Here is a 26,516-nt window from a genome sequence, read left to right as displayed (position 1 = left end):
TAAATGCTTGTTAGGCAGAAGTACAAAATAATCCATGGTTACTATATTTTGGAAGTACTTCTGCATCATTATCAATTATTCTGCCAGATGTCACATCTCTGTGTGGTTTTTCACAGCAACTACAGCAGAGGAGAAAGCAAAGAGTCAATAAAGCAACAAAACAAAAAAAGTCTCATTTCTACAGCTGCTTGGTGTCACTGCAGCATCAGCTCATTGTCTAAACATGGAAACCATTCATTTAGTTAAGTGTTAAACAGGATATTCTCAGAGCATTACTCTGAAAACAGCTGATGTGGAATACTTACAGGAGATGCTTTATGAACATTGGACAGTTTTTCTTTCAGGGAACTATAGCTTCATTATTGCATTTTTATTGATCCAAACAATAACATAAACAAATTTTTTTATTTCAACAAACACTTCTGCATCTCAGTTTCCCAGCCTTTATTTTTTTCCCTTCTAACCCCCGTCTACATTTATCGGTCCTCAGATTAAAACCTTTATCTCTGTCGTTCACTGCTTTCCACATAAAAAAAACCCCAAAATGTTCTGCTATGTGAACACAAACAATGCTCAATGATTTTGCAAGGTGGGTATATTTTAAGGTTAAATGTTCTACTTTGTTTCTATTTTTAGGAGTTAAAATACTGACATTGGTCCATTATGTCTGTCTATATACACAGATGTAAATTAGAAAGTACAACATTTCTTTTTGTTTAAATTAAACTTTACAGAAAGCATGACTACATCATCAGTTGAACTACAGAACTGGCCGAAACTCATGTTTAGGTGTCATTTTTACACAAATTCCTCTAAATGCTGCAGAAAGCTCAAACCCTAGCTGTCAAATTTAAAACTGAATGCCAGAAAATGGATTCAAAATAACTCAGTAGTGATTAGTCCAAGACACTCATTGTTACTTAGCACTGTGTCAAAATTTGACAAAAGAAATATTACAGAATCATTTTTTATGGATATTTACATAATTCTGTTTCATAAAACAAATATCAGCCAGTTTAAACCAATTGATTAAGTGACAATGATGATTGAACACTTAAAAAAAGCTACCAAATGACATGGGAAATCACAATATTACCCAAAGTGTTGTTGTTTTTTATCCCAACATCAATAAGACCAAGATTATTCTCCTCAACTGTGTTGGTGCTTTTAAATGTGACTAGCCCTGTGTATTTTTTTAATGCTGACAAACTATAAAAAGTTGCTGAAACAACTTAACTATAACTCAATATCACAGCGATGATTTCTGGAGAAACAGGGTCAATAGTTTCAAGAGACATGAGCTATTGTCAAGACAAAACGGCTGCAGCAGAAGATGTATACCAGCACAGTGTAGCTAAATGATCCCAGCCAGTGACTGATGGGCTGTTTGGACTGTTCCAGTCAGGGTTAAACACCACCTTCTCTCTGATGGATGGATGCAACAAACTGATAAATCAAGACTTCTCCAAGTCTCGCAGATGAAGAAAGAGTTCAGTAAAAGAAGGCGATCTGTCCTTCTGCACTTTGTCTCTGTTCAGAATATTAGTGCGATATCTTATGTTGCTTACTTCTAGGTCCAAGATTTTACCAGGTCATACTGGATGAATACATATGAATAAAGTAAGTTGTTTTATCTCTCGTGCTTTGTCTCTGGTTGCTTTATATACAAGATTGCCTGACTGTTATTTGAAAGCCAAAGCATAAAGTAATTCAACAAATAAGAAGCTATAACAAAGCTTTGCTAAAACACTGTTTAGCACACTACCTGCAGTAAAGTTCAGCTGTAGGTGAACTTTAAATCAATCTTAAGAAAGTCTGGGCAACAATCTCTTTCCTTCATTAGGTTTTTTCTTTTTTTTATAACTCAACTCCACTCAACTTGTTTTTTTTTTAAATAAAACAAAGCAAAACAAAAAGATTTTTCTCCATTGCTTTCCAGAGAAGACCACGTCTTCAAGATAGGATGAATAAGGAGATTATAGGATGAATAAGCACATTATCATGGCAGCTCATTTTAAAAATGTCTAACCAGGAAAGAAATCATAGTGTATGTAGGATGTTTATTGTGCTGTGAAAACACGTGACTGTCTCTGTGTACAGAAGTGCATTTCTTTAGAGTGAACAAATCAGTGTTTTAAGACCAAATACTATATTTTAATACCTGATTGCACAGAGAAGGTCCTTATTCTCTTCACTCACATGTTCATTTGTTGCTTTCTGCTCGACTTGCCGGCTCTGAGTAAAAAAGCTTTTGTTCGTTCTGCACCTTGTGCAGGAATATGTTGCAGGGGGTGTGGAAACTAAAAATTCATTTCACCGAGGATTTTTAAAGCTAAAATGAGATTCCTAGAGGCTGATTCAATAATATGCACTTGTTCTTCATAATCTGTTTTTAAATTTTAACCTTGTCTGTGTTTGAACTGTGTAATTTTGGAACTGTTATTTGGTTGAAGCTGCCCATCTTGGCCAGGTCTCATTGTGGCCAATAGGTGAAAACACCGCAAACAGCTAAACCCACAGCAACTGGTGACCACCAAAGGGACATCACTGCAGCTAAATTTAACAATGACTACTGGATACATTTTTAAATGTCTTCAGAATTGTGTCAGTACATTGGCCATTGTTTGAAGTGAAAAAAGTTGCTGGAAGTTCCTGTCTGATCCACTCTGATTATTAGGACTTTTATTGTTTTTGCAGTGCTGCTTGAGATGTTTAATTTTTGACATATTGTTTATTCCTCCTTTATTATTACTTCATACTAAATCTCTTACAAACCTTGTTATACAAAGAGCTGAATTTAGTTTTTGGTCCACTCTTCAGTGTGTTTGGTAAATGTGAGCCAAATGTCGTTAGTATGAGAAGCTGCTGTTAAGATTACAGATACATTTTTAATTGGGGTGAGTGTTGGATGAATGTTTAATTTGCTTGGCCAATCAATTACACTTAAAACTGGACCAATTACAGCTTCTTACATCACTCCCTATTGTACTAAAAAGCTCCTCTTCTGAAGCAGGAGTTAAACAACCTCATGAAAGCAATTATATATGAACTGAGACCAAAAAAAAGAAGGAAACTGCCTTAAATTGTGATAAGTACTTTGTGAAGATTTATGCGGTCTGAAAGCAGCAACTGAGTACTAAAGAGGGTATGCAGAAGCACCTGAGAGAACAAAATAAATCATACATATGCACGCAGCTGCCCACATGATGAAAAAGGGGGGAAAAAAAAGTGATTCATCAGATCAAATCATCTTCTCCCACATGATCCATTTCTGATGTCTGACGTGAGAGCTCTGGCTCATCTTTGGTGTGTTGTAACATTGCATCAGTATTGTGAACACAAACACAAAAAAGCTTTCAGAAAATGACAGCAGCCATGACAAGCTGTGACCAAAGTGACACTTTTAGCTGCTGCTGCTTCTATTTGAGCCATCTACTGTCCCAAAGTGTGTCACCATTGGCTATGAAAAGAAAAACAAACAAACCAACTAAACAATTCAATTTTATAACAAATTAACAACCAATTACCTGATCAGCTTAAATATTGCAAAACCTTTCAGAGAACATGCTGTCCAGCCATCTCAACAGTAGCTTTTAGCTGTTAATTTGTTACAAACTCTAATTAACATAAAAACAGAGACTATGGACGTTGTAACTGTGCATCAGCTGAGTTTTTATTTAATTAAATCCAAATGGCAACTTAGAAAAGTGGATTTAACTCCACAGCGTGTAATTTTATGTGCTCCTTATAAAATGTGGTTTGTGTGCGTAAAATTGTTCTGCCTAAATGCCACATCAGTGATGAACTCTAAAACTACCTTATAAATATGCATGAACGCTTCTGCGTCAAACAACCACGCAGTGCTGAGAAAATGAAATGTCTGCTCAAATGTCTGAATGGGCTTTGCTGTTTGCAGTAATGCAAGACTTCTTACACACAACTACACTGACAGCTGAGGCTGCAGAGTAAATTGTGATTAAGAATTGATTTATCTGTGAGCAACGCTGTGACTATGGCGCAGGGTGTCAGAAGCTGCGAAAGTTTGTCTAATGAAGGAAATGAAAAATCACAGAGTTGTGCAATAAAATCCAGCAGCACTCAATATTGTGACGACTGTTTGGATTAATTCTGACTTTAATTGCAGCCCTGACTGTCTTCCATTGTGCTGAAAACAGATGCAGGCATTGCTGGAGGAAGAAAGGTCACATCTCCATCAGGATCCTGACGCTCAGTGAAATGTCAGCTTGAGATACATTTCCTGGATTTGACATCCCTTCTCAAAATGAATTAATGATGAGTATCTGTTGCAGTTGGGGACAACGTCTTTTCATTACAGCTCGATAAAATATGTCAATCTATAAGTTCCATTTTAATATTTAAAATTAAATAGTTTGAAGGAAAAATGCTTAAAATTTTCAGGTGCACTACTATTTCAAATAAACATGTTTTTACAAAAAATAAAAAAGCTCTAAAATGATGTAGCAGCAAAGAGAAAGCAACCATAATAAGTCATGTTTAACTTGGATCCAATCAGGACTTAAAAAAAAAAAAAAGATCAGTTTGAAGAATCTGAAAAAGATTTTCACAATGAGTCAAGCTAATAACTAATCAGACCGAGGCTCATTAAAGAGTGGATTTCCACCTCTAAAAATCAGCCTAAATTTGAAAAATCTCTAATCTTTTGCATCAGATGGTACACTGAAGACCAGCCATGCTGTAACACAGTCCGTAGTTCATTGCAATGTGTTTCTGTATAAAACATACCCGGACTGCCCAACTATCTGATGCAAAAGTAACGCAGAGCAAAAATCTGCAAAACAACATTCGATTAAACACCTACAAATATTTTGGTTTTAGTTGGAGAAAATTTGCTTTTAAATGGCCCCTCTTCTGGGTAATTGTTAGCTGATGTCACACTTAAAACTCCTCCCCTGTTCTTCAAACTGAGATCGCTCTGACTGCTGCAGGTAAGATACTGACTTTTGTTTGATCTGGTCAGATAAGTGTAACTTCTGTTGAATATGACAAACTGTTCATCAAAGCTGTGCTAATCTTTGAGATGAAGACATGACAAATGAAATATGGCTGCTCCTGCTTGAGTAGATGCTTGTTAATGCCTTAATCTTGTAGAGTTTCCTTTTTTATATTTTTATTTTACTTGGCAAGTCATAGTTATGTAAATACTTACCTGCTTTACACATTCATCTTTTATTAAACTAAATATTAAGATTACTTGGAATACTTGCTAACCTCAAACCAAAGTTACAATAATCATAAGACACAACATAGAGGCTGAGTTTTAAAATGACAGCCTAAAGGCTACAAAGGTCATAGTAACCTGAAGAAGCATGGCCATCAAATTTAAATTTCATTTAAGCTAAATCCTAATTGCAGCACAGGAGCACAGACATTTTTACCGGTATCTTAAACTCCATTCTTCAAACCAGAGTCAGAAGATTAAAAACACCTTCTTTCTAGTAAAAAGTCCACAGCTTTTCTGACCTTGACAGACACTCTTCAAAGAATGTCAGATCTGAGAACACTAAGAGTTTTTATTCAGGTATATGAAACCTGACAGGTTCATTGTTAGATGGATTTTAATTGAAGTGTTCAGAGACGATAATACACTCCTGGTCTCAGACTAAAGGATGTTTGCACACACACACATTTACACATACTGATGCTGAAAATCCCTCTCTTGACTTTTATCAGGAACATGGTCATGCACCTACTACAAACAGCAGACTCTAACTAAATGCAGGAAGCTCTACTGTTTAGCGCAGGCCAAGGGACACATGTTGCTTTAATCGAAGGCAATTAAAATGTGTAGAATGACCAGCACCTGTTGCATTAGAGCAGATTAGTGACTTCATTTAATGATCACCTGGATTCTAAAAGACCCAAAGAGGATTACTTGTGGGGAATTTAATTAGTTTCAAACCAATGCACATAAAAGAAACAGACCCACTGAATATGTCTTGCCATCAAAAATGCATTTCAAAGAGCAACTACTCATCATGGGGTTAGTATTTCTTTATGGCAAGTGTAAAACTGCAACCATAAAGTAATACATAAAGTGCTAAGAAATGAGACAATGCTCTGAACAAGCACTTCCTGAATTTTTCTACATGACTTTTATCACAGATGTACAGTTTTAGGAGACTGGAGGCAAAATCTCACTTTATTCATTTCAACAGCAGAAGTGAGAGTGACCAACCTTTGTATGCTGCAATTTCTATAAAACAAAATGTATATATTTATACACATTTCATAAATAAATAAAAACCTTTTGACTCTGGACACAACATCACAACAAGAAGAATACAAATATCCACGCTGAAACATCCGATGGATGATGTTTCTGCTGCTTTCACGTAGAATATTGACAGATACCTTCATATTGACATTAATTTTGATTTCCAACACGAAACCTGGTGCTCCACACCTCAACTGACCCAGCTCAGGCAGCAGTGGTCATATCCACTGTTCCAACATTAGAAATAAAAGCTGCAGAAGCCTGAGATGATCTATGCTGCAGGTTAGCATGATAAAAAAACAGAACCAAGCAGAAATCAAATTATATGGTAAAGAATAATAGTACCGCTTTCCTTTTTCAAAATGCCAGAGGTGGTACAAGTGTCTGCAGTATAATTTAGGTGAGTGGCTGTTACTTTACTCAGTAGAAAAAAGTGATAAAACGGAACAGTTTTAAAGAATTTTGCACACATTTCTTTAGTAACATCTCATTTCTTTAGGTTTTGTTTCCAGGGAGCCTGATTTTAATTTATTTAGTCTTTAGCAAATGTTCTCAAGGGTTTCTGTAAGTGTCAAAATACATTAGCTTCTAAATCCAAGGCACAAACTTGTTTTATGTTTACATGCAATTCTAAACAGAGTTAATTGAAATGTGATCTTTAGTCCCTTTGTTACAGGGAGATTGTTCAATCAATCAAATCAAATTTTATTTGTATAGCACATTTCAGCAGCAAGGCATTTCAAGGTGCTTTACATAATTTAAAAAAAATAAATAAATAAAAAATAAAAACAGCATGTGACATTGAGATTGTTGCAAAGACGCAGTTTGTTTCAACTTGTTTTAGCTGCATTTACAAAACCAGCAAAAAAAAACCCGGCAAAGTGTTCTAGCACCAACAAAGTGAATCCCAAAGAGCAAAAACAAAAATGTAAAGAAATGAAAAGTGGCTTGAGCCTTTTGCACAGAACTGTAGTAAGTAGGACAACAATAAATGGTAAATGGACTGTACTTACATACACCACCTTTCTAGCCAACCTGGCCACTCAAAAAGCTTTATAACACAATCTGTGCCCTCATTTACCCATCCGCACATTCATACTGCACTCTTCTACATCTCTACCAAGCTAAACTGAATAAATCATTCTATAGAGTCTAATCAGTGCTTTAGATGGCATTCATACATCAATGGGGCACATCAGAGGCAGTGAGGGGTTCAGTGTCCTGCCCAGGGACACTTTGACATGTGGCATACTGGTGGAATCGAACCTCCAGCTGTCTTGGTGGAGGACGACTGCTCTAACCACTGAGCCACAGCTGTCCCTAACAATATCTGTGGCAGACCTACTCGTATTTGCAATTCATACCAGCGTTAGAGGTAAAATTAAGTAACAAAATTAACATCTGCAATGCAAAGTTGGCCTGTTTGCATCCATTCGTTAAAAAAGTGTCAAAGAACATTTGTGGAATCTGTGTCAGCGATAAGCAAGTTTCCACTGAGAACAGTTTTAGTGAACACTTAAGACTGAAAAGTATTTTTTTATTTTTTTATTTTATCTTATTGAGGTTAGAAGATCATTCTCAGACAATTTTTAGGTTTTAAAATGTTTTATTTAAAAGTTCTGGCTAGTTATCCTTTCAGTTATTTTGCTGCTACTTAACTGGTGATATGCTTTGATTTATCAGTGCATATTACATCAGTCTGCTTCCACTTGAAACTGTGGTAAATAATTTAAAACACTAAGAAATAATGGCTACTTTTGTTTGTGCCATTTTTTTCTGCTTTGCACCTATGTCATGAAAAACTATTGGAATGAAGCTTATTAATAATAAGAGACCATTATTGAAAAATAATGTTACTGAAAAGGTCTGTTGCATGCATACTCATTATAAATATATGTGTGGTTGCATTAATGCCCACTGTGGTCATTGTCTGTTTCCATTCAACCAAAATCTTCTCTGCAGGCTTTCAACAAGGTCTGAAGACAAACACATCTCAACACCCATGATGTTGGTTAAATATCTGTCATGCGTCAGATAACAAGGACTCATTGCCATGGAAATGAGCACAATGAGAAACAGTTACAGTTAATCTGCCTTTAGAAGAAAAATGAATTACTCAGGTTTAGTGTTGCTTAACACGATTTACCCATTCCTGTTGTCACAGGAAACAAAAAAGAACTGTAATTTACCAAAGAAGTTTCTTACTGAAAGGCTACAATATTCTCAATCATACTTAAATCTGGTTAACAATGACCAATAAAAGCAGAGGATGTTTCTGGCTGAGTGCTTTCCTGCCTCTAATGGTCTCAGTAGTCTGCTTGATGACTTTTAGCAGCTGTAAGTGCAGTTGGGAGTTGAGTTTGGGCTCATTACAGCCGTGTGCACATCACTTATCATACAGAGAAAACTATGTCATTACAAGAATATTTTCCTGCTCACAACTACTGACCTATGCACTCCAATCACGTTTGCATGAAAAGTTTGAAACTTCACAGGTTTTAGCACTAATTTAATATTGTACAAATAACCCCATCTGGGCTTTAAGCATCTGAATGGCCATTCAATGAAGGCACAATCTTGCTCTAATGGTACAGGTGTTGGTCACACCTCATCTTTCTTCCTCACACATCCCTTGCGCCTGGAAAATGAAGGAGCATTTGTCTTCTCCTTGGTGCCAATCAGTGGGGTTTGTTGGTGGCTGCTGTTTAGTTTGAATGTGTGATCAGTGTGCCGTCTCTGAGCTCTGCATCCCTGAGTGTTTTATCAAAGCTGGAGGAGAGAACTCAGGCCTCAGGTGGTGTGTGTGTATGTGAGCAAATGCACAGCAGCAACTCTGAGCCGCTTTGACCATTTGCAACATGCTGTGAACATCGAGTACAGCGACGGTGCTGCTTTTCCCAACAAATCTGTACTCAGCCTTGTAAAAATAAACTGGTTCATAGTATAAGTGCATTTTGATTTAGGTGATATTTTTGTCCCCATTATTGTTATTAATTTATATGTTTGCTTTGCAATTTATCAAATAAAATAATGAGAGCTAATTACCTCCTTCTGAACATAGTCCATGATGTTTTTGAAGTCCAGGTCATCGTAGTAGTTCACTATGCCTTTTTTGATGTTCTTGTTCACTAAATCTGTTGCCTGTCAAGATGGAAAAAAATAAATAAATAAAAAAAGCTGTTAGTCTGTGTTAATGGGGTGCATGGGTCACATGATCACATTTGTTCAGTTTTCATAACACAGCTGATCTGCAATCAGGCAGCTGTGGACATGAAATGCTGATTAGTGAAGGTGACTGATCCACCAAACTGAAATATTAAATTTGTGACACTTTGACCGCTCACATCTGTCAGTCTCAATCTGTTGCAGACGAGGGGGTGGTGTGGGTCACATTACTTTAATGTCTCAGTTTTTACAGACACGTGAAGAGTAAAAGGTCCATTACAAACAACGTTCAATCAGAACTTTTCAGAGAGTTGGGCTTTTATTTCTCCTACAGGTGTTATGTACAATATGAACACAGAAAATTTTCTGGAGATAAATAACACAATTAGGTTCAGGTTTCCTTCCCTCATAGCTGTTCATATATGAGCTTCACAGTGGCTTCTCAGCTGAAAACATATAAAAACATCCAAATATATTCAGACATATCAATGATAGCATACAGACACCACTGTTGATGTGTGAAAATAACTTTTTCTGGTTCCATCTTGACTGATTACCATAATAAACTGAAGTCATGAAAAATATTGCTTCTCTTGTCTTTTTTTCCTTTACAGTGTACAGTTTTTGCATGATTACAATTTGTTGTGCTGAAAGTTTCGTTTATAAGTATAAAACATTTTGAACTCAAATCTCCAGGGCGACAAAGTGGAGATAAAAAACTGGAAACAATGATAGGATGTTATATCAAAAAACAGAAATAAAAAGAGGGAAGGAAATTAGAAGCGCAAAAGATAAAGAGGAGAAACCGCCAGAGAGACACGTCAGGAAAGGAGCAAACACTGATGTGATTTAAATGATTATCACTTTGCTGTTGTATAAAATTTGATTGTTATTCTGTTTCCTGCTACATCAGATGAAGCTCCATTATTCCCTCACTGTCCATCTGCTGAAACATTTCCTGCTGCTTATTACTGATTCACTTTAGGTATAACTCACCTGGTTACGAAATGCAAGAGCCAAGACTCCCCCCATCAGCTCCAGGATCAGACACACTGTCAGAGTATACATAAACTGGAATAAAACACAGAAAGAAAACTTATTTAATGTATTAAATGTTCATTTTTAAAATGTTTTGTTCCAAAGGCAACTATAAAACTGTTAAAAATTAAATACATGTAAATTATTTTTTTTAACATTTAGCAACATTTAATAATCTCTTGTGGTAATTTATGGAAATTCAATTTTTAGTTACTCTGAAAAGAATTACCTCAGCCTCCAGCAGTACTGGGAGGAACCTCAGAGCTAATTTTGACCAGGACACATGGCTGCACAATATATTGAAAATTTATTGTCAGCGCAATATCAGTGAGTGCAATATTAATAATGACCATTATAGACCATTATATTTCAACAACCATGCATTCATGTCCTGAACCAATGAATTCCCACTGGCTTTGATTTTTACACCTGTTTCAGATGACAGTGATAACAGAAGAGAAAAGTGAAGAGTGAGGAAAATGTGGGTTTTTTGAAATTAATGTTGTCGTTGCAATATTAAACAATAACATCACACTTCTGCTAACATTCATTTCTACCAGGATATGTTCTTTTACCTAAAACTAGCTTCATTCTTTCATCTGTCATTCATAAAACTGATCAGTAATGAACCTCCTGTCTCTGATACTAATCCTGGATTGGATCATTTTCTTACTGTCAACACGTAGAAATATTTCTCTGTAAAGCTGTCCCCTGTCCCCCTCCCATGCTTTTCTACTCCAATGAAATTAGTTTAAGGTTAAAAGGGAAGGACCCAAAATTAGTCCAATTCTTGTGATAAATATCAAGATCCCAGAGTTAAAGCTGCTCTGTTAGGAGTAATGGTCTAAAGTTTATCCAAGTATTGATCTGCAGATAATGGAAGTGTTTTGTTGCAGTTTTTGTTACTACAGAAGAAAGTCAAACACCGAAAGGAAACATTTACATCTTTGTGCCACTGCCATATTTAAAAAAAAAAAAGTTTTTCTTGCTGCATAAATGAGCAAAAATATTCTCTTCATTCACTTTAAAGACTTCTAACAGAATATGAATTGTTTTTTTTCTAAACAAATTAAAGAAATTTTAAAAATATTGCTCACTCTAAAACATCTGGATCAACTGCAGTAGTGTCACCCTACAAATGAATTTCACGTCTTCATCAGTTGCAGTATAAAAAGAAAATATAACCTCATGCTTTTTGTTGATGTACGGAAACTACTGCATACCTAAACAAACTATATTCACAAATTTATATAATGTTAAATATTTTCTTTATAAAGAACCCAATATTTACAGTCCTATGAACCAAATCTACAATTCAGCTTGGTTGATAGTAGTTCTACTCCTATGGTAAACCTATATTCAGAAGATAAACACTGAACACAACTTCTGCTCAGCCTAAATGACACAAAGTTGTTTGTAAAAGATTTATAGTATAGACATCCTGACAAATTGTAAAGCCATATCATTATCTGACTTTCAATTTTGTCTTTGAACTTCTCTTTTTCCAGGGCCAGGATTATAGTCCAAGACTCCCCCTTACACGAACATCTTTCAAAAGATGTAGCTGAATTGCAGAGGGCTTGAAAGAGACCCAAACTGTCATTACAGTAGCAAACAGCTACTTGCTATTTGAAGATGCGTATTGATGTTCCCATCAGAGTGCACAGCCTCTCTTCTGCTGCTGGCTGCAGATACACAAACACACATACACACCTGTCCACACACACACTTGCTTCAGAGGAAGCAAAGTTTTAGTATTTCCAACCCTAAAAAATGCACCTTCTTCAGGTATAAAAGCCTTCTGTGGAGGGAAGGTTCTGATCCAAGCCTAAATGGGCCACTTTTATCTAAAATACAGAGAATTTTATGAGAAGTCTGAAAAGTAAACGTTAGGTTTCATTTTCGGTTTTTGTTATAAGTTTTGGTCCAGGCAATTTTTTTTTGTAGATTCTGCAAAAATCTGATGATCAAAAGAGACTAATCATTGTTTGACCACAATGATGACAAATATGGTTGAAGGATTAAAAACGATGCACTAAACTCTAAAATTAAACATGACACTCGTTATTGTGCAGCATCTAGTTTGTCTTTTAGAAATATGTGAACTGAGCTCAAAAGCCCCTCTGAGCATCCTGCACCAGAGGATCTACAACTTTAATTTACATACATATTTTTTTTAACCTAAAGTAGTTAAAAATGGAACTATTTTTCTACATGCTTGCTGAAAAGCACAGGTAACTTGTAGTCAACATGATGGTTGCAGAGAAACAAACTAGATGCTGATTGTTTTACGACCTGAATATATTTATTAATCGTTTTTTAAAATTGTGCCCCAAAATCTTGAATTTATTTAAATAAAAAGACAGAAGATGCACAATAAACACAACATTCTTGTCTATAAAGAGCAATTTTAACATGTAACAACTATGAAATACAATACAAGATAAAAAGAATGTGTTGGACCTAAAGTTTAATAAGAAAAGTTGCATAAAAACACAATTATTTGCCTAAAATCTAGACACTAATTCTCAAAAATGTCATTTACTTATGTCTTGGTTCAGCACTCACCGCTTTCAGTAGATGCAGTTGATCCCTCAGTGAACCCAGGACTCCAATGAATGAAACGATAAACATGATGATTCCCAGCAGGATCAGGATTACGGCTGGGGCCAAAAACACTCCCTCCAGGGTCCTGTAGCGTTGTCTTTCCACCTCTGCATAGATGCCAACAGCCAGGATAAACCCGCCTATTAACTGGAAACGGAACAGAGCGACAACAGATTACTCATCAGCTTGAGCAAGTGTACTAGAAAAAAAAAAAGAGCTTTAGCATCTTTCAAAATTATTAAAAGAAAACATTTATTGGACCAAATAATGATAATTTTCTTAATCAGTTTGTAGCTCAGCAAATTTACATGAGATACAAGATATATATTACAGTTATTATACATTCAACGGGATAATATAAACAATAGAAATAGGAGAAGCTTACTGGCTGTGCATTGACATTTTGTAGGCTGAGGTGAAATATACAGTAATAAACAACAAAATGTTTCATGCTGGTAACACAAGCTTTGATCGAGTCAAACTGTATCTATGATGAGCAAGCATTGCTCACTGGCAGCTCTGATGGTTTTATTATCCCAATCATAAATTAGTTTAATAACTTCAACCCTACAGAACACCTTCTACAAATGCTAGAAGTTTGAAGTCTGTTGTCTATTTGAACAAAACCAATTTGGACACCAGGATTCACAAAAGGTGCAAATAATGCCCCAGGTTTTTTTTTTTGCACCCAGTCAAGATTTAAAAATGTGCAAAGAAAACAAAAATGCTGTAAAAATTTATAAGACACTTGTTGCTTTCAAATTAGATAATTTGACCATCTTTATTGTTCCTAAATCATCATAAACTCCAAACAATAATGTGCTCAAGAGGTTTAAAGTGAATTGCTGTTATGCAAAATAAGAGTTTTAGATATAGTTTGTCTGCTAATCAGTAAATGCAAATAAAAACTTCTCAGTTTGTAAGCAGGGATGTTTTTGAACAGCTACAGTAAATGAGTTCAATTTAGCACAAGTGAATTGCTTTACACTTAGTAAATACAATAAATAAATAATAAACCATTAAAGAAGGAGAAGAGTAGTGAAATTAAGGTTGTAGAGATGATATATACACCCACACACTGGACTTTATTAGAGCTGGCAGCATGGCCCTGAATGTTCTCTGAATGGCTTTGATTCTTCATACAGAAGAAATACAAAGCAGATCTAGTCCAATCATGCCTTTAACCACGAGAAATAATCATGTCAAAATAATATATATGTTTACACAAAACACAAGCGGGCTGTTTCCGTTTGTCTGTATCTCAAAGCAGCATCTTCACACTGCCAGACACTGCAGAGGTCCGTATTTTCTTCTGTTCAGCAAGGATAGACAGCGAGAGCCAACTGGGCCGATCGCCATTATCATCAAGTGGTAGATCAGTTGTGTCACAGACATTAAAAGGTCTTTTCTGGGGCAAGGAGGAGCACGTGAAGCTGGAAGATAAAAAATAAGTTGCCACTTCCTACAACGGCAGTAAAGTGGTGCCGTTTCATTTAAATGTTGTGGTTTGTGAAAATGAAAGACACTTTTTATTTAGCAAGATTGGCTCCGGGTTTCTAAAACATCCTTGACGCACAATTTGTGGAAACTGTTTAAGCATTTTTAACGCACGCTTTTATTGAAATATAAAACTACAGTTGAAACCAGACATTTACATACACTGTATAAAAACTGGTGTGCCCAATCATCTGCCCCTTGTGATACAGAAACTCTTGAGTTTTCAAGTTTAAAAATAAAAGAGAGAATCTTTCATGTAATGTAGGTTTTAATCCTACTTGTAAGACTAAAACAAGACAAAGTTGAATGAGAACCCAGCATGCGGTCAAAGCCAGTATGTGCAAATGACTAGTACAACAAATCCTGTGTTCATTTTACTTTCAAATAAATAAAAAATATGTTTGTCATGTGAAATTGCTTATGTCAGGGTTTTGATTTCTTGACTTGTCCCCCCAATGTCTCAAAATCCTTTCAATACCTCTGGTGCCACCATTTTACACTTTCAGTTTTATGTATCCAAGCACTCAACTATAAATGGTTTCATACGGACATCTATTTATGAGGAGGTTGGGGTTCTATTGTGTTCACCGCGTACCATAAGCAGATGACTCATTATTACTATGTACAATAATCAGATGACTCACGATGACTATAACCAGAGCAGAAGTTCAGTACAAAACACAGATATTTCTTCAGCTACATTACATTAAAGCAGCTCCCTGATGCTGAGCAGCTACATCCTGCTCTGCACAAACTGTTAATGTGATTCTTAATTGCAGGTCAATTAAATCAAATTATCTTCAAGCAGCAACTATTTATGCAATCAGCCTAATGCACCTGTCAAAATGTACCAGAGATAATAGGAGAGGAAAGACAAGTACAAAAGGTCAAGTCATCACATTTAGAAAGAAAAGTTTCACTTCCAACATTCTTCTGTTGGAAGCTTTTAAGTTTTCTGTTCAGCTATATACAGTAAGTATGTTATTTTTTGCTGCTTCTTTTGTACAGAAATTGTAAGAAGAATTGAAAGCACACAACTCAGCTCAAAAAATACAACAAAAATAGATTCTAAGAAACAATATTCCTGGTGAAATGAGTTCAAAACTCCACAGAGAATATTTTTCATTTCTTTAATAAAAAAGTAAGATTTCAAAGTTTGCAAACTTTTCTTTATCAACAAGAGTTAGAAGCTAAAATTATTTACCCAGTAGAAAACCCCAGTTTGGACTGGCATTTCCAGCTTATTCTAATAGTTATTATTGTTTCTTGACAGTGGATAGCAACAACAACAAATAATTTGTATGATTACATCTCTTCAATTTCGAGCTTCAGGAAAATATAAAAACAAAGTACATGAAAAAATGTGGGCTTTGTTTTTTTATTATCACTCAAAAAACAAAGCAGACAAACATCAAAAAGTCTAATTATAGTGAGTCTGGTTTATTGTTGCTATCTTTTGTATTCATAAAAATAAAAATCAAACGAGTTTAGTTTGTTCACAACGTTGCAAACACACTTATTGTGAAAAGAAAAGCAGTTTAACAGATTGTATTCTTAATCCCAACAGCTCTGATAATAGAGAAGTCAAACACCTACAAATACGCCCCGCTGAGCAAACACACACTGACAGCTTGCAAACACATCCACTGTCCTGCAACGCTTTGATTATTTACTCTGCGTATGAAGTGCAAACGAAAAAAAGGCCAAAACTAAATGAAGCAAGAAGCTGCTGTATATAGTTGATATATGTAAATTGTTAGATTTGTTAATAACATTTTTTGTGAGATAAAAGGGAAAATAAAACAATCTTTGATATGAAGGTTTTTTCCTCACTTGTGTCACATGATGTCCTGTTATTGGGTTAAAACTATTTACAATAAAATGTTAAATCTGTTTTATAGCACTGATAGATGATCAGTTATTGATATGCAGAGATGGACAAAATTTCAGATGAAGACTTGAAGTCAAATCCTCTGCTACAAAACTTCAACAAGACAGTTTACGCAACACAAGCAGGGTAATCCGTGCCAGATAATACACAATTATGTTCAATATGCAATAAGTCAGTCAAATGTTTTTAGACATTATACACCTGACAATGATGGATTTATTAATAAGTAATGACATTTAAACACTGGTCACTTCGAAAATAAATGCCACCATTTACCATTTGGACCAGATAAGACAGGAAATCCAGTCAGAATTATCTCTGGAGTCCCAGTTTTCCTTCAACATGTCATATCCCCACAACATCAAATCCCACACATGCACCACAAGCGTAAAACTCAGTGGCAGTCAATAAAAGCAGCTGAAAGTCACTTTTCTCCAAGTTTAGGCTTCTTGAAGAGTCGGGGTTCTCCCCAGGAGGGTTTAAACACAATGCTGTAACATGATAGCTGTAATTAACTAGAAAAACAGGCTTGTGTTGTTCATCTGAAAAACACCCCCACCACCTCATCATTCACCGATGTTTGTCAGATAAGAAGCTCCATCAGCACACAAAATTCTTGACGCTTTCAAAAGCAGGTTTTCTCACAAAAGAAGACATGAAAATTCATTATCGAGTGAGCCTATTAAAGAAAACAGTGGTGGAGGGGAGCAGTTACAATACTATTGACATTTATTTCAAAAAAGAAAAGCACCTTCAGCTACAGCTCAAACATTTTTAATCAGGGGAAAACAATCAGGTGATGTAGACAAATATTATATCAAATAACAAATCTAAATAAATAAATAAACGCACACACACATAAATCTGTCAGTTCTGTCCTGTGGCATCAGAGGTGTTGTGTTCCCTCTGCAGGCATGTCTTTTGTCTCTGCCTTGTTCAGAGTGTGACAGAGCAGCGGTACATTCAGCTGACAGGAAGACAGCAGCTGATGTGAAGAATGTCTTTCTTGTGGTATGCTATCTAGGAATTTGTTGAGTGTTGGGAAAAAAAAAAAAAAACATTTTCTCACTTCCGTTCCTCTGACTGATCATTTCACACGTAAACAGACAAAATCAACGGACCGGCTGTTATCTTTCTGTGGATGGTAATTTTAATCAAACAATATTGTGGTTTTAGATTCAGGATTTTAGCAGCACAGAACAACAGCACAAAAAGAGAAGGACTGTGTGATAACTGGCTAACGTGCTCTCAAAGATATAGGTTTTCACTGTTTTACATGTGTTCTACTGTAGTATAAACTTTAAAAACAGAAGAGCTTTATGTTGGACTCAAAGGTATTAAAATTAAAAAATGACACTGTAAAAAAAAAGTTCAAAATTAAAAATAAGCCTATGCCAAATATAAATATGTTGATTTCATCAATATGCTAAAACATGGGAAACAACTGGTCATAAAAAACATACCTCTTTTTTAGAACTTTGAATACATTTTTAATTTGCAGTAGGCAGATTTCTCTTCCACCCATTTCTGATTTCATTAAATATTGACATCAAAATGCTTGCTTGCTGACAGACTCACATCAAACACTGACATTCAAAAAGCCTCCAGCTTCATGTGGTTTGGAATTTAAAGTCCTATGATTGTTAGCTTTGTGACCACGCAGCCACGAAAAAGGCTCAGATTACAGGAATTCCTAACAGTAGCTGTATGCATGCAGGCATGAAGCTGAGCGTGAAAAACACAATATATGTTAAATGTCAGCACGTTGTTTTTGATGCATATGTTTAGAGTTAGCACGAAGCTCTGCAGTGAGTCACAGACATACTTTTCAGATCTAAATCTCATTTACTTTACTTGGGGCGGCAGTGGCTCAGGGGGTAAGGATTTGTCCTGTTGCCGGTTCGTGCCCCCACTCTGTCCGTCTCAGCCGTTGTGTCTTTGGACAGGACACTTCACCCGCCTTGCCTACTGGTGGTGGTCAGAGGGCTCGGTTGTGCCGGTGTGATGGCAGCCTCACTTCTGTCAGCCTGCCCCAGGGCAGCTGTGGCTACAATGTAACTTACTGCCAGCAGTGTATGAATGTGTGAATGATTGTAGTGTGAAGCTCTCTGGGGTCCTTGGACTAGATAAATTGCTATACAAGTGCAAGCTCACAATGAAAATGACAGTGGAAAATATTTATTGTATTTTGAGACTTTGTTATATCAGTTGTTCTGGCTTCCTTTTAGTTTTAGAGACCACTTTAAGATTCTGGTTTGGACTTTTAGAGCTCTACTTGCACAAACACCAGTGTACATCATTGCACCTTTGAATCCACATGTTCCCTGCCGGTTCCTGAGCAGGTCCCTGCTGGCAATGCAACACCCAAGGCTGAAAACTGAAGCAGACAAAGCTTTCACAGCAGTGCCCCCCTTCAGACTCTGATATTGTCTCCCTCTGAGCTTCAGATCTGTGCACTCAGTGGTCTCTTATAAAAGACTCATCTGTTATATTTGTGTTCTACTGTGATAAAAACTTTAAAATCAGAAAAGCTTTACGTTTGTTCAAAAGTATTAAAATAAAAAAAATAATACCGTAAAAAAGAAACAATGTTCAGAGTTAAAAAGAAAGCCTATATGCCAAATTTAAATATGTTGATGTCATCAATATGCTAAAACGTGGGAAACAACTTTTGGTAAATAACATAATTTCTGATCTCATAACAAGACACTAGAATCTCTATTCAGCCTCTACAAATTAGGAAAAATCGGAGAGAAAGAGAATAGTGCATGCAGAGAGGAATAAAAGAGGCATTTCACGTCAGTATTTAAGACTTTTAAAAGGCAAAACACTGTTTATAATATGCCATGATGTCTTCTCCTTACATGTCCCTGCTTACCATCTGTTATGGTGCCTTCTGCCGGAGGGGGGGACTCTGCAAACCTACTTCTCCTCAAAGGAGGTCAGTGAGAGCATTTTCAAACAGAAAAACTCTCAGAAATGACTCATCAGTTGATAGATCATGTTGGGCAACAATCTACTTTCCACTGAAAGAGTACAGTCCTTTTTACACTTCTGTTACTTACTGTATGTTGTTGGTTAAAACCAAATGATCCAAAACCGCATCAAATTTTTTTGCATAATCACATCGACAGACAAAAATACATCATGCATCTGCCTCAGCTCCTATTTTGGTGAAGCAAAGGTAATACAGGTGTTTCTGTGTTTATCAGTATGCACTTAAAGGCTGACTTATCAGCAATAAGAGCAGCAAGGTTACCAAGGTTACGCTGTCACACTGCTAAAAGCATTGCCTCCATGCTAAGATTTATTACACTGAAAGCCCGTACGATGCGGCGCCTGAAACTCTACTACAGCCCTGAGACGAGGTTTAAAAACTGTGACTAAGAAAGACTGACATGTGGAAAAAGGCTGGGCTCAACCGTCCAATCTTTCTCGCTGAAGGAAGCCAGGCATGGGTGGGAGGTGGGAGGTAGGAGGTAAGGCTCCGCTGTTTCTCGAGTAATGGATTCATTCACCTTTCTGGTTTGTTTTGTTCCATTGCCATGACATATTCCTTCTCTGTATATTCCCCCCACCCCCAGCTTCACTTATATGGCTGATTAGACATAAGATTAATGTTGCTCATAATCAGAAGAATTAAAGTTTCATAAAAAAAACAACAAAAAAATTCTCCATACCCATATTTCTAAATGTAAATAATCCTATATTCTGCTGCAGGTGAGACACAAACCTGGAAATGCTTGAACTGTCAAGCAGTAAATCAGTAGTCACATGACATTAACATGTTTCCCATTTACACACTGGGAAAATGTTTTGGTTTGAATGGATGTACTTCGATTTGGCTCCAAATTGTAAATCTCAAGAAGCTGACAGTAAGTTTTGCTGTTACCTGATTCAAGATTTGCACAATAAACATATGACACTAAAATGTAACACAACACAGTTTTCTTTTTTTTTTTTTCGGGCTCAATTACTAAAACAAACAGTGTGTTTTCTCAGTCACATTACATCCTGATCATAAAAAGAATACCTCGTTTTTAGAACTTAAAATACATTTTTAATTTGCAGTAGGCAGATTTCTCTTCCACCCATTTCTGATTTCATTAAATATTGACATCAAAATGCTTGCTTGCTGACAGAATCACATCAAATACTGACATTCAAAAAGCCTCCAGCTTCATGTGGTTTGGAATTTAAAGCAGTAGCTGTAAGCATGCAGGTATGAAGCTGAGCGTGAAAAACAGAATATATGTCAAACGTCAGCACGTTGTTCTTGATGCATATGTTTAGAGTTAGCACGAAGCGAGTTTGAAGTGAGTCACGGGCATACTTTTCAGATCTAAATCTCGTTTACTCAGCCAACATGAGCGTGGGCTCACAATGAAAATGACAGTGGAAAGTTTTTCTTCTATTTTGGGACTTTGTCATATCAGTTGTTCTGGCTTCCTTTTAGTTTTAGAGACCACTTTAAGATTCTGGTTTGGACTTTTAGAGCTCTACTTGCACAAACACCAGTGTACATCATTGCACCTTTGAATCCACATGTTCCCTGCCGGTTCCTGAGCAGGTCCCTGCTGGCAATGCAACACCCAAGGCTGAAAACTGAAGCAGACAAAGCTTTCACAGCAGTGCCCCCCTTCAGACTCTGATATTGTCTCCCTCTGAGCTTCAGATCTGTGCACTCGGTGGTCTCTTTTAAAAAGTAGCTAAAGACTCATCTGTTATAATTACTTTTTTATTCATTTTGTTTGTTGAATCAAAAAGGAAAACTGTATTTGTTTTTGAAATGCTTGTTTTGTTGTGAAGCACTTTGTGGTAGTTCTCTTAAAAACGATATATGATTAACATTTAGTAAAAATGATAAGAAGCCATGTTGTTCATCATATAGTGGCTATGAAAGATGTCAGGAACCTAACAGACTGAAACGGTAAAAAATACAGCACAATTATAACTGCTCAGACGTCAAAAGTCAAAAACTTTGACTTAAGAGGGATGTCCAAAGAAGGAAGTGTTTTCCAGAGATGAGCCACTGTTAAACTTACTGTTTTCTCATTATCTGATGTTTTTTTTAGTTTTTGTTTGAGCCTCAACACATTTGTTTATAAAACTCAATTGTTCTTGTCTGATTTGCAATCTTTGACCTCAGTAAGAAGGAAATGACTCCTTCATGTGGACATTGTTCCTCCAGAGGAATGACCCTTCACTTAACTTGTTTACATCCTCAGCAGCTGATATGCATCACATGCACTTCCTGTCCTGCGGGACAGACAGCAAAGACAAAAGCAGGCCAGAGAGGTGTTCACAAGAATAAAAAATAAGTGCAGTATGACAATATGATACCTTTCAAGATTATCATTATTTTAATATTATTATTAGTGACTGTTTATAAAAAAGAATGGGTATGGATTTGGAAAAACTTTATGAGTTTGTTTGAGCAACACTAACTTTTCAATATATATATAAATCATTAAAGAAGTCAGCTGTTATTCCATAGGATACTCTTTTAGTAGCTGCTAATAATTGTGTAATTTGTGGAAAATGATTATCAAGAACATTCATTTAGATAAATTAGGCTGAATTAGACTGATTTATGTATCATTATGGTTGGAATGTTCATGGAAACTGCAACAATACAACCAAAAACGCTCTAAATTCTGGAGTTAAACCATATTCTTCAGAGACAGCTTGTGTAGAAAATATTATTTTAACAAGAGTGAATCAACAAACTGTAGCAACAAAGTAAATATAGCTCATTAATTTACCTCTCCTCCTCCTATCAGCGCAGCATTCATTCTCTATAATGAACCCATTACTGAGCTCTCTGTGCCTCCCCACCTCACCCTCCCACTCAGCCCTGCTCTGGTTGCTGTGCCTACATGCCTCTGAAATCTTTCCTGAGAAACGAATAAGTGATTTTTAACTCTAGTGTCAATCAACCATCTGCCTTTACAAATATACAGTCTGGTTTTGTTTCTAGAAGAGCAGACAGCTGCACGAATGGCTATGTAGCAACAAGCTTTTATCAAAACAGACAAAATTCATGCCTTTAGTATATTTTCTTTGAGCTGCTTCATATTTCAAGACAATTAACTTGATGTAAAAGACTTAGTAAAATAGATATGTATTACTCATATCATACAAGGAATACTCTTAACCAATGAAACGCTTGGACAATACACGCCATCAGCTGAAAATACATTAAATCAAATGTGCACACAATGTTTATATTGACAAATTATTATGACTAATTTGTAGTTTAAACAAATTATTTTTCCAGGTGCCTCTTTACTTTTACTGACCTTTTACTACAAACAATTTAACTTGTAATAAAAAGTAGTTCATTCTTCAGATCACTTGAAAACACTTGATTTTGATAAAGTTTTATCTTTGATTAACTTCGTTTACTAGACCTGTGTGCTGATTTTTCTTTCTTATCTAATACTTTAGTGTTGCAGGTTTACTTTGCTGCCAAATAAGCATACATAATACATTCCTGTCCTTTTTCAAGATGATTCTAATAAATAGTAAAGCATGGTGCTGCACAAAGTTTCTGTTGATTACAAGAAGTTTTCATTTTTATCCATCATAAAATACAGAACTCATCGTGGGACATGACCACTAACCATAAAATAGAGGCAGACTCAAAAAGGAGTATACAACTAAAATCTCCTAAATGTCAAGAAATTAATTTTAGGTCATTTCTTTTTATAAACAATCAAAAACTACCTAAAAAAATGGGCGGAGTGATATTGATTGCAATTCATTTTCAGTTTGGATAGTATTTTTTTTCTTTCTCATTTCTTTTCTGCTATTATTTTGTCTTATTGTTCACATGAATAAATAATAAACTGGTACAATACAAAACAATTAGCTGAAGGGAATAAAAAAGGTTTCAAGCTGACTTGTGAAAATAAGATTTTGGCTCTTTTTAAACGATTGGCTGTCTGAAAGCAAGTATAACAATTTTAAGACAGTAAGAAAGAAATGCAGATAAGTCTTCATAATGACACAAAATACAGAGAAAATAGTGGGCAACTAAAAAAAAACTTGCAAAACATCTGCAGACTGAGGAGTTTTCCACTGAGCCATTAAGACACTTTTTAAAATGGATAATGAACAATTTGCAGCGTCTAGTGCTTAAAACAAATGAACAGGTGTCTGAAGAGTTTCAACAAGGCTTATGAATGAAAGATAAGTTTTAATAATTCATTTTTATGTACGATAACAAAATTAAAAAAAATTGTAACTTTGCAAACAACAGTGGGAGCACATTAACTCTCAAATGAAAAGAGAACTTTGTTTTGTTATGATAGGATCAACCAAGTTGCAGGAATGCAAAAAGATGTAAGACAGAGATGAAAATGTGGTATTACTGGTCCAAAAAAAGACCTAAAAGGTACTGAAGGATAGCTATCCAACTCAAGTGCCAGTGGAAGGTACTGAAGTGGAAAACAAGAACAGAACCAATCTCCGGAATACTTTCAGCCCAACAATGATCCAAAACATATTACCAACCTTTAAAAAATACATGGCCAAGTATGCCACTAGAATAAAATTCAATAAAACGGGGAAATAGTCCATATCATCTTTTTAACCTTCTTCAAGTTCTACAAAGTGGTTAACAAAGTGTTACTGGTTTACACTCACACGGTGCTTCATTTATCTCTCTGTATTGAACATATATTCAGCACATTCCTTACTTAAACACACAATGATAAACTGTCAAGGCAAAGAAGTCTCATCCAAAAACAGTCTGACATGAGGCAGGGCGGCGTTGGTCGTTTTCTGATTGGAAAACAAGCTCTGAGCCACTGCCAGCCAGTCTGATCAAAAGTATTTAAAAGAAAAAGGCAGCGTAACACAACCAGTAAGTACTCCTGAATCACTTTCCAAAAGATGGAAGCAACAGCATACTTCTACTGCATAGAAAACAAACTTTATTATAAAGCTTTTCTCTCAACAACATTCAAACCAAAGATCCCTGAAGCAGATGGTCTGAGCCCCAAACTGCTCTAAAATCAGACAAGCATGACATGAAGACTCAGACAGCCTTTCACACAAAACAATCTTAAAAATGTTACTCATCCTTATGACAGATAACTGAAGTTTGTGGAACAGGCAGCTGGAGAAATGGAAAAGACTCAGCTCCAGGCATGAATCATTTTCAAAGGAACTAAACAATTATTTACATATAAAAACACATAAATAAAAGACAGCACAGGTTGTGTACGGGAATCTTTTATCATACCAGAGATTATTTGACTGGACCATTCCAGGACAGTGAACACCACTTCTCAGATTTACATGTTGTTGTTTTTTTAAGTTTATTTAAAACAAGTGCCCCCACCACCTATTTATTTATCTCAATTAATCTGGAATATTTTTGTTCCATCGCTTTATAATAAAACTGAAAACAGACTCCAGTGGAAATGCCAAGCCGCCTACACAAACAGCCAGGAGAAGCGTCTCCTCCTGGTTGTTGTTGTTGTTTTCCCGCTCCAGCCGGAGGAGTAAAGGTGCGCTGAGGAGGGCGTGGCCTCGCAGCAGGTAGAAACTCGAACTCGAACGCTAAGCTTCTGAAACTCCACCGGTACACCTGTCGCTTCTCCACTCGTCAAACAAACACTTCGCCCGACGGGAAACGTCTAAAACCCAAACATTTTTCATGAACTTTAAGGACACTTGATACATCCTCTGACCCCCCCGCAGCCGGGCTGTCCGACAAACACAGAGCTCCTCTTTCCTCGATAAAACCAACAACACTCACCCAAAAGATGCAGGCGTAGGAGAACAGCAGCACTTTCACACACTGATAGGTGAATTTTTCGCAGCATTTGTTCTCGGTGAGTTTAGACATGGTGTCTGAAGGTGGACGTCTCACTTCAGCTGCTTCCTTCGCTGTTCACGCCGCAACACTTCCGGGTTGTCATCGTTCGCCACACCTGTGGGCAGGTCTGAGTGGATGGAGGAGAGCGGCCGATGACTGAAAGAAAATTCCAGTTTTTACGCGTCTTTAAACGCGCAAAGCTCAAATGTGATTACTAGTGCCTCAAATTGCCTGTCTTCTTTTAAAGTTGCCAGAAGCTGAAGGTTAATTGGATTAGATCCTCTGTCGTGCATCTATTTTTATGTTTAAACTAACACACTGCCACCTGAGTTGTGCCACCAGTGGATATGTTTTAGCCTCAGCCAGAAAACTGTCACTGTGGCAAAAACTTGTTGCTTTTAACAGGAAACATGTCAGATGTAACTCTGCCTCCCAGTGGTGAGGCATATTAGGCTCTGGTTCACCAGAGGGGAAACATTTGTTTGAAGCTCAGAATAAAGAAACAACTGCTGATGCTTCAGCTGCTTTTTGTTCCAGGCTTCACAGCTGCGCCTTTATTTTACATTCAAATACTGCACCAGTCACTTAATCGTGTCCTCTCCATGTTTTTAGACTTCTAACTCAGAACAAGACACACTCTGCATCTGAAGCATGGCTTTTTCTTTTTCATGCAGCACCACAAGCACACGAACCAAGAATCATACAGGAATGTCATTTATGACATTTTCTCGTATTCTTCTCAAGTCATAAAGAGATGGCGGTGATTGCGCCAGTCGAACAGTTTTAAGTTCCATAAAACCTCTTGGTTCGCGTTCTGAAAACGTAACAAAACTGTAATCAAATATACATCAAAAAAGATTTTAGGTTGGCCTTTCAGTGGCGGTAGCTCAGGAAATGTATTGTTCTGTGTTGATCTGCATATGACTCTCCACGAGAAAACTTAGAAAACCACTTGTTAAATCTTGTTCTTGACTTTTAAAAGAAAAGCTTTCGTTTCCTCTTACTGCTCCCTTCACGCTGCCCTTCACTGAGTCCTGCTGGCGAGTATGAATGTGTAGTCATGTGAAAGTGCACAGATGCAGCACTTACTGTACACACAGAGGAAAAAGGCCAGAAATCTTTTTTTAGCTGAAGTCAGCAAAACTTAACCTGCTTGCACTCTGCTTCTTCTGTTTTTTTATGTGAACCAATGCAGCAGATTTTCCTTTTAGAAAAAGAGCAATTGACAGTAG

The 26,516-nt window shown here is 36.4% G+C and overlaps 1 protein-coding gene across 1 annotated transcript in view; it reads right to left on the bottom strand.

Annotated features, from left to right (window-relative positions):
* The window catches only part of tspan15 (tetraspanin 15), a 40,233-nt gene extending 14,620 nt beyond the window's left edge, over positions 1 to 25,613 (bottom strand). The window contains exons 1-4 of the mRNA XM_017418628.3: positions 25,225 to 25,613; positions 13,028 to 13,213; positions 10,418 to 10,492; positions 9,302 to 9,397 (exon numbers count right to left, since the gene is read on the bottom strand). Of these exons, the coding sequence (XP_017274117.1) occupies positions 9,302 to 9,397; positions 10,418 to 10,492; positions 13,028 to 13,213; positions 25,225 to 25,314 (447 nt within the window). The 5' untranslated portion in view covers positions 25,315 to 25,613. The remainder of the gene's footprint in view (positions 1 to 9,301; positions 9,398 to 10,417; positions 10,493 to 13,027; positions 13,214 to 25,224) is intronic.
* Between the last annotated feature and the right edge of the window lie 903 nt (positions 25,614 to 26,516).

This window comes from Kryptolebias marmoratus, linkage group LG15 (genome assembly GCF_001649575.2).
Source record: "Kryptolebias marmoratus isolate JLee-2015 linkage group LG15, ASM164957v2, whole genome shotgun sequence".
NCBI lineage: Eukaryota > Metazoa > Chordata > Actinopteri > Cyprinodontiformes > Rivulidae > Kryptolebias > Kryptolebias marmoratus.
Note: the sequence above shows the minus strand (reverse complement) of the source record. Positions and strands in the feature narration are given on the sequence as shown.